The sequence below is a fragment of the Galeopterus variegatus genome, unplaced genomic scaffold (assembly GCF_000696425.1).
Source record: "Galeopterus variegatus unplaced genomic scaffold, G_variegatus-3.0.2 Scaffold5338, whole genome shotgun sequence".
In the NCBI taxonomy this organism is placed as follows: Eukaryota; Metazoa; Chordata; class Mammalia; order Dermoptera; family Cynocephalidae; genus Galeopterus; species Galeopterus variegatus.
The window spans coordinates 83,224-93,047 of NW_007731449.1; the positions used below are offsets into that span (position 1 = coordinate 83,224).

Consider the following 9,824-nt stretch of genomic DNA (forward strand, 5'->3'; position numbering starts at 1 on the left):
ACTTCCTCCTGGCACCGTCTTAGGCTGCCACGTTAATACGTCCTTGTGGGCCCATAATGGTGCCGCTTGTAATGGCACTTAAGGTGGCGTTAGTTTTTAAGGCCTGACATGGCTCTATAATCAAAGTTCTTAACCACTATGCTCTGATCATAAAACAAATAACCCAACTGAAAAATGGACAAAAAAGCTGAATAGACATTTCTCAAAGGAAGAACACACAAATGACCAACAAGTTTATGAAAACATGCTGAACATCACTAATCATCAGAAAAATGCAGATCAATAGCACAGGTGTTGATATTCAGTGCTGTACTCCACAGATATGGACAATCAACTATGTTCCAATATGAATGAATAAACAAACAAACAAACAAACAAATAAACAAACCACAATGAGATATCTAACTCTAGTTAGACTGGCTATTATAAAAAAGACAAAATAACAAATGTGGGCGAGTATGCAGAAACGAGGAACCCTACATATTATTATTAGGATTGTCAATTAGTACAGCAATTACAAAAAACAGTATGCAGGTCCCTCAAACAACTACAGATAGAACTACCATAGGACCCTGCAATCCCACAACTGGGTATATACCCAAAGGAATGGAAATCATGTGAGAGAGATACCTGCACTCCCATGTTTATAGCAGCTCTATTCACAATAGTATGGGGAGCAAGCCAGCAAAATTCATCATTGCTCTTGCCATTTCTCTAACAAACTAATTTGGCTTCTTCTTTCCAAGACTCCCAAAAACCTGTATATATTTCAGGAAAAATAGTGTGTCCCTTGTTTTATATTTTCACTACTAGCCACAACTAATTTAGATTCCTAAATCTGGCTATTATGTTTTTATTCAGACCTGTCTATATGCCTCAGTGACACACACACAAAAATATTCTCATTTTACCTAAATGGCTCACAAGAAAGACCTTCTGTTTTTTAAAGTGTTCTCTTTAATAAGTTTTTTTACATATATCACTTGTATGCCAGTTTTTCAGAGAAATGATATTTGATATCATGGTGTTTAAAACCAGATTAAATATGTTAAAACATCCTAGATTAGAGAAAATTTCTGGAATACGTCAGTGATTAAGTATCAGCTTAAATCATTATTTACAATGTGCTATAGAAGTGTTCAATAGTGTCTTTGGACACTGGATAAACCAGATTTTATTGACTGACAGAAAATTAAACACTATATAGGCTTCAAAATATATCAGGAGAGATCTTATAAATTCTATAAAATAGAGATATTACAATTCCTTTAGGTATTTAAGGTTACAGAAATCTATCAAAAGTAGACATATCTTTGTAAACTGCAAGACACCATATAAATGTTACTTGAAATCAATATTGCTGATAAATATTGCTCTCAAAAATGTTATATTCCAACACTGTTTAGTAATATGGATTAAATTTATATTTTACTACAATAGAGGTAATTCAGACAAATTTAAGTATATTATGTATGCTACATTTAATTGTTTGTTGATTTAATCATTAGTCATACCTGAGTTAGTTCATTAATGTCTATAAGTCCATTACTGTCTGCATCAAAGTATTTAAACATTTGATCCACCAACAACTTCTTCCGAGATATGTCTTCATCGTTGGGATTTTCATTTTCTTGGGTAATATATTTTTGATTTTGTAAGTCTAAAAGCATGCTTTTCATCTTGCTGTATTCAGTGGTCTTGCAGTTATCTCCTGTAACAAAAGAACTAAGTTATTTTCATTCAATATTATTGAAAATAAATAATTTACTTCATTAATGTTTAAAAGTTGATACTTTATGGACAACAGACTTTGTACATAATTTTTATATTACCAATTTTGCATACCTTACAACTTGAACAAGCAAAAAGAAATGGGATATTCTCATTGTAGGATAGAAAACTTCCATTTCTGATAACGTATTTACTGTGTGGTTTCCCTATGAAGAAGGCATTGATGTTATGATGGATGTTAAAAAATATGATAGCTTCATTGGCTCCAGTTTTTAAATTCAATGTTTTAGTTTTAATCCTCATAACAGTATTGGTAGGTTTACAGTAGAAAAAAAAGAAATGCAGGGAGTTCAGATGATTTGCACAAAGGGTTAGATTTTGCTGGATTTTGTGTTTAACTCATATGTATCTGGTTCCAATAGATTATACCTCATTTTTAATATGAAATATGCGTTAGACTTTTGAATTTGTTTTGAATAATTTGTATGTATGGATAACTATACACACACATATTCCATCTTTTTTCTTAATAATTACTATTCTTAATGACACTACGAACATATTAGTATACTTCCAGAAGTCTTTTCTTATTGCTGTAATATTCATTTCTCTCTTCTTTTAGAGCACTTGATGCATAACATGATATATATTTGCATTATGTATCTTGAAGTTTAAACTTCAAAAATATTATCTGCATAAAGTATAAGCTTATTAAAGTAACAATGCATTACAGATTTATAGTATCTCCCATGTAATAACCAGCATAATACTGGGAACATCATAGTCAATGAAAATAATTGTTTGGCTTAATGTCTCTCAAAAATAACTGTTATTGCTCTAAAGTTTTCACATAATTATTTTTAAAAAGATTTTACTTACAATGGCCCTATGATGATATCTTTATAAATAGTGTATTGAAAAGAAATAAATACTGCTGATAGAAAATGTGATATAAAATATATTATATGAAAACACAGTGCATAATGTAATTTGCAAATGAAGCTGTAGGTTTTATATTAGCTTAAAATTTTTTACAACATATTTTTAGGGAAAAAACTCTGATGTTAAAATTGTGGTCAACTTTGACAATGAGGCTTTGACAACGTCTACAATTTTAAAAGAAGATTTTAAAAGATAGAAGAATGGGGGTGAAAAACAATATTTGAAGTTTCATTCTCTTTTAAGACAAGATGGAAAATAATCTCTTTTAGAGAGATGAGAGGCTATCTTATTTTTCAAAGACAGTGAAATGACTACTGTTTTTCAGCAATTTTATTGTTTAGCAATCCTGTCATAAAGCTCTTTTTTACAATAAAATGTAAACTCTGTGCTGCAGACCATCAATTTTGCATTATCCTGTTCTTACTAAAGAATAATAAGAAAGAATATGTTTTCATAATGGCAAGGAACTCACTGACAAAAGAGAGACGCAATCAAATCCATAGCTACAGTTAACAATTTTGGTGTCTAGGAAAGTAGCACTAAAGGAGTTTCCAAATAGGTGTGTGTACACATGTGTGCACTGGGGAGAGGAGGAATGTGTGATGAAAGAATGGGGAAAAGGATAGCAGACTGTTCCAAGAGATAACAGATCATTCCAATAACCCAAACTTGGATTTCTGTATATGACCCTAAGCAGATGGGAAGTAGGATTTAAATGTTAAAAACATTTTAACTCATATTTAAAACTGGGGGAGAGACTATAATTTAGGTTGTTACACTCTAATTTTGATCTAATCAAATCAATTTGATCATCATTATACACTCATTAATCCTTTCAGTCCACAAATTGTTGTAAATTTCTTCTCAAGTCCAGGCACTGAAGTGGTTGATAGCTTCCCAAAGAAAACAACAGTACAAGCAGTGAAGTTAAGATGTTCATATTCTATGGAAATATACAATAAACAGTTTTAAAATTATGTAAATCTTTGTACAATTTATAAAGTTAATAAAAATATCTGTCAGATTTTTCAGTAATAAATAGGTATATCTGTTATTAATGGTAGATTACATGTAATGCACACTTCCTATATGCGAAGAACTTTACACATATTCAGTCATTTTCTACATGTTAAATCCTCACGACAACCCCAAAATAAAGGCAATGATATTATCACCATTCTACAGATGAGGAACTAAGATACAGAGAGACTGAATAACTAGTTCAAGGTTACAGAGCAGGAAAAGGGCAGAATGATTTTTACAGACAAGCAATATCTCTTTTATCCTCTATCTTTCCTTCTCTCATCTTCACGATTAAGTTTTTCTTGGCCATTTAATAGTTAAAATCAACTTTTACATGGAGTTGGTAAATTTTTCCAAGCATTATTTGTAAAGTGAGAGATAAATATAATAAGAAACTACAAGCAATATGACTGCTTATATTACAAGTGGAAAAAGAACTCACAGAGGAAAAACAAAATAGTATCTGAGAGGTAAAAGGTAAACTATGAAAAAGTGCTGAAGAGAAAGCCAAGAAAAAAAAAAAAAAGCTTTTCAAAAAAAGAATATGATGAATTGTTAAATGTTTCAGAGTAAAAGTAAAATAAATGAAAAAAACATGTCCATCGGATTCCTTAACTTAAAGGTAACTGTGACTTTAATGAAAAAATTTAATAAATAAATGAAGCAGATTTCATATTACAATGGGTTAAGGAGGATAAATACAAAGTAAGGATTTGGAATATTAAGTATTTACTCAACTTAAAAAAGTTAATTAGATTGACATACTTACTGATTAATTTTGAGAATTAATCTTATTGGAAATAACAGGGGAATGTCGTGAGCTAAAAATTCATTCTCCAAACATTTTCCTACTTAGGGCATAATTTGTCAATGATATGCCACATTGTCATGGACAACTGTTTTCAAATCTATCCAAGCAGAAGTGAAAAAATGTTTGATTTTCTAGTTTGGCAAATGTGATGATGTATCAGAATTTCAGTGAAGGAGTTCTTGTATTCAGGTCACTTTGCTCTTATCAGTTATGCTAAGTATAATATGTTTTTTCAAAGGCTATAATCTGTTCTTATATATTTGAAATTATACTTTTATTCTCAAACCCATCCACCAGTAAAAACTACCAATTTCTTTCAATACAAAATAGTCAACCAAAAGTATATAAAAATATCATTTTTTCTCACTTTAACATCCACTGTCATAATTAAATTAATTTGGTACCAATATAAGCTGAAATCTTAGCTATACAAAGAATAAAAATTGAATATTTTTATTTTAGTGTCAATTCTATTCACATTATAATGTATGTTGAAACTGTTTTTCTGCAAACTATTCAATATTCGCTGATAGAACAATTTAAAATATTGTTTGATAAATGGTTTTTATTTATGGAATAAGGAATATTCAAAACTTCAGTCGATTGATTTAAAATGCATATATAAATCAATTTCATCATGGAAAGTTATCATATTTATATTAATTGTAAGTTGTTAAATAGGGCATATGAAAAAACTAAAACTGTTTTTGTTAAAAATAGTCTGAACAAAATTTTTAAAAACTTTAATCTTAATTGGAATATCTGCTTAAGTGTCAAAAAGATAAGGGTGTAAACTATCTTGTGTTACATGGACTTTACTTAAGTGTACTATTGTTACACGTAAAATTAATGAAAGCTTACTATGTTTCAGGTTCTATTCTAATTCTAGAGATTCACTAGTATACCCCTTCACAACATAGTACATTTAAAGAGCCATGATTTCACTATAGACACGAAATAATTTTAAAAGGTAGACATTTTTTAGAGCATTTTAAGTTCACAGAAAAATTAATCAGAAATTACAGGGTTTCATATACCTTCTCTTCCCACACATGCAGAGCTTCCGCACAATCAACAGCCCACATCAGAGTGTTGCAAGTGATGAACCAACAAGAACACATCATCCCCCCAAATCCATAGTTAATTTATGGTTCATTAGGTATATTAGGTACATTAAGGTTCCTGGTGTTGTACATTCTATGGGTTTTGACAAATGTATAATGACATGTATCTATCATTATAGTATCACAATCATGCAGAATAGTTTCACTGCCCTCGGAATTCTCTGTGCCTCAACTATTCCTCTCTCTTTCCCTCCTAGCCCCTGGCAACCACTGATCTTTTTACTGTCTCCATAGTTTTGTTTTTTCCAGAATGTCATATAATTGGAATAACACAGTATGCAGCTTTTTCAGGTTGACTTCTTTCACTTAGCAATATGCATTTAAGTTTCCAACATGTCTCTTTACGGCTTGATAGCTAATTTCTTTTTATTACTGAATTATATCCCATTGTACAGAAGTACCACTGTTTATCTGTTCACCTACTAAAGGGCATCTTGATTGCTTCCAAGTTTTGGTGATTATGGATAAACATCTGTTGTGGGGTTTTGTGTACAGACACAAGCTTTCAACTCATTTGGATAAATTCCAAGAAGCATGATTGCTGGATCACATGGTAAGAGTATGTTAGTTTTGGAAGAAAACACTAAACTGTCTTCCAAAGTGACTGTACCACTTTACACTCCCATCAACGATGAATAAGAGCTCCTTGCCGGGATTTGGTGTTGTCAGTTTTAGGTTTTCATCATTCTAATAGGTGTATAGTAGTATCTCGATGTTTTAGAGAGAATTTTTTAAGTTCATAAGTGATTACATTTTACAAAAGACCTTGGTTCCTTTCCCTTTCTGTCACTTTCTGCACACACAAAATTTGATTTGGCTTAATTTATTATCACCCTAAGCATTGTTGAATAAAGAAAAATGACTTAAAAAAGTTAATTAGATTGACATACTTACTGATTAATTTTGAGAATTAATCTTATTGGAAATAACAGGGGAATGTCGTGAGCTAAAATTTCATTCTCCAAACATTTTCCTACTTAGGGCATAATTTGTCAATGATATGCCACATTGTCATGGACAACTGTTTTCAAATCTATCCAAGCAGAAGTGAAAAAATGTTTGATTTTCTAGTTTGGCAAATGTGATGATGTATCAGAATTTCAGTGAAGGAGTTCTTGTATTCAGGTCACTTTGCTCTCTTAACCCTGAGAAAACATTAATTATAATGCTTTTGAGGATTCCAACTGTATTCATCTAATGCGACACTTTGGAGCAAGTGTGCCGCGCAGCTGTTCCTTCCTTTCACCATCCCCTCCCATCATCCTCACAAAAGCAAAAACATGTTATAAAGTAAAATGTAGAGAATGCTGGTGAAAAAATACAACAAAATAAAACAAAGCACAACACAGTGGCAAAACTGATAATCTAGGATGCTTAGAAACCTAAATAAGACCTGTAAATTCATTTTACCCCAAGCAAATACAATTCATAATAATAGATATCTTAACTGGTCAAATACATTGTGTTAATGCTTAGTGAATTTAATAGACTTTCAAACCATTATCCTTAGAATGAAAACAAGGAAAATATAATATGCTTCATATAAAAAGGCATTTCTCTTATAAAATATATGAAAGTTAATACTGTTAAATGGCTTGTGATTTTTTTCTAGTTAATCGTTTTTTTTTTCCTACTAACCTATCTATAAATAATTTGCACATGACATGCAAAGAGTCTTTTTCTAATGCCACAATTGCTATTAAAATTTGAGTGCATTATGATATATATTATACTACATAGGTCTTAGAGATCTGGTCGCAGCAGCCTGTGCTTTGTAGAGGTTGTTAATTTTTATTTATGTAGTATTTCCTTGGATTGATATTACTTCTAGCAGTAAAGATATATGAAACATCTTTAATTCTTTAAGAATTGAACAAAACTTATTTAAAAAATTAACCATATTTTAAAAAGTTAAATCTATTACTGCATAAAATACAGTCAAAACTAAGACAATGTGATTCTATTAAGAACACTACATAATCTCAACAAATTTTGTACATTATTTAAATATGTGGCTGCCAATGAAAATGTTTCACTTGTATTGATGTTATAGAAGAAATAATAATATTCACATCTATAAAATCGTAGGCATGCAACAAAGTTTTAATCCAATTTTTACACAGTAATTACTATGTGATGCCACTGTTGTAAGTATCTTACAGATGTTAAATTATCATACCATATCCTTGAAAACACAATTGGCCAATAATAGGTTCAACATTTGACATTACATGAAGGGAGGAGGAAATTTTAACCCAGAATTGTAAGCACATACATACCTCAGAGATTAACTTGAAAGCCTCTCATGAGAACTCACAAAGTGCATCCATTTTTCTCATGAGAAGATAGAGAAGTTTTAATAGTTCTTTCTTCTACATTGTTTCACAAACTTCTGTGAAATTTTGTTCACAATTTGTAGCCTCCTGAAAACTGCCCCTCCTGAAAACTGCCCTCCTGCATGTAGTCTGAAATGCATACTCAATAATAAACTGTATTTTTTCTTTCTTTTGTATTGGAACAGAAAGGTCTTTTGGTTGACAGGATATTTAGTTTCTCAAACAATTGTTATAGAAACTACATAATAATGAATGGAATGACTCACCAAGACTGTCTAAACATCATGGTTTTGTAAGCACCTAACAACATAAGTTCAAAAATTACCAATCAATTACAAGGCAAACTTGATGAACCACAGCTATAGACAAAAAAACTGTAATGAATCTATGTGAGAAATGTACGTCAAGCAGCCATTAGGCACAATGACTTAGTCTGGACCAAACTCAGAAATGTACTTTTATAGGAATTTAGTACCCTTTCTCCACCATGAAATTTAATGCAAACTTTATATATTAGTAGGAGGTTCAGATTCAAGCTAATTTCTTCCTAAGATTATCCATTAGCCCTGGGTCCTTTGGTCAGTTTTGTGTTAAAGTTCCTAGTTATGAGCTTAATCATATATCTCCTTATGGTCACTGAATATCTTAGTTAATGGTTTATATAAGTCTTGCTTCCTAATATCTCAGCTATTATTTTGTCTCATACATCACAAAAAATGTAATGTCCATTGCTTTTTATCTAGAAAATTATAAATAGAAACTTCAATTTATTAGTATTACACATTACCATAGAAATATGACACTATTTGACATTTTCTTTTAATTCACACATACTTACACTAGATAAATATCTGTTTTACTATGCATTCTCTTATGAGTATGCATCATATTTAACAACAGCTCATCATGACCTTGACCAAAGATATTTAGGAAGTAGAAAAGGAAGAGGAAAAACTGTATGTGGTAGGCAAATAGCAGGAGATGGAATAGTGATGAAGGGTTTACTTTATGTGGCCGTGATGCCATAAAAAAAAAATTGGGTTTATGAAACAGTGAGCAGATAAATATAGAGGAAATAAAAAGTTAATTTCTAAATGAGATGAGAAACCTAGTTTGGTAGCTCAGAAGCTCTGTGGTTCAGAAGAAAGGAAGAGTTTGATGAATTGGGCTTGTGAGGCATTGTCAGTTGAAGCCATAATTGTAAATGAGATTGATGAAGAAGAGCATTTGCAAAGCGTGGAACAAAGATCATTATGGTCAAATTATGACCATGCACATTTATATGGAGTAATATGCCACAGACTTCTTAAACAGAAGCTGCTAAAACATTGAGTAATTTGGTGGAAGAAGAAATGAAGTTGGCTTAATTGCACAAATTTACGTGCTAAATTCTATTTCTTAATAAGGGGAAAAATATCTAATTTTTAGATATTTTGTTGCATTTCTTTAAAATGCAAAAGCCTTTCTGTGAGGGGCCGGCCCGGTGGCGCACTGCTACAGTGCGCCGCTTGGGAGCACGGCGGCGCTCCCGCCGAGGGTTCGGATTCCACATACAGACCGGTTCCTGCTCACTGGCTGAGCGAGGTGCGGGCGTGACACCGAGGGTTGCAATTCCGTTGCCGGACACGAAAAAAGCCAAAAAGGAAAAAAAAAAAAAAAGCCTTTCTGTGAGGGGCCGGCCCGGTGGCGCACTGCTACAGTGCGCCGCTTGGGAGCACGGCGGCGCTCCCGCCGAGGGTTCGGATTCCACATACAGACCGGTTCCTGCTCACTGGCTGAGCGAGGTGCGGGCGCGACACCGAGGGTTGCAATTCCGTTGCCGGACACGAAAAAAGCCAAAAAGGAAAAAAAAAAAAA

At 32.2% G+C, this 9,824-nt stretch overlaps 1 protein-coding gene across 1 annotated transcript in view; it reads right to left on the reverse strand.

Moving 5' to 3' along the window:
- Positions 1-1,711, reverse strand: part of LOC103604696 (follistatin-related protein 5-like) — a gene marked incomplete at both ends in the record, with an annotated part of 14,349 nt that extends 12,638 nt beyond the window's left edge. The window contains one exon of the mRNA XM_008589272.1: positions 1,515-1,711. Coding sequence (XP_008587494.1) covers positions 1,515-1,711 — 197 coding nt within the window. The remainder of the gene's footprint in view (positions 1-1,514) is intronic.
- Positions 1,712-9,824: the final 8,113 nt, after the last annotated feature.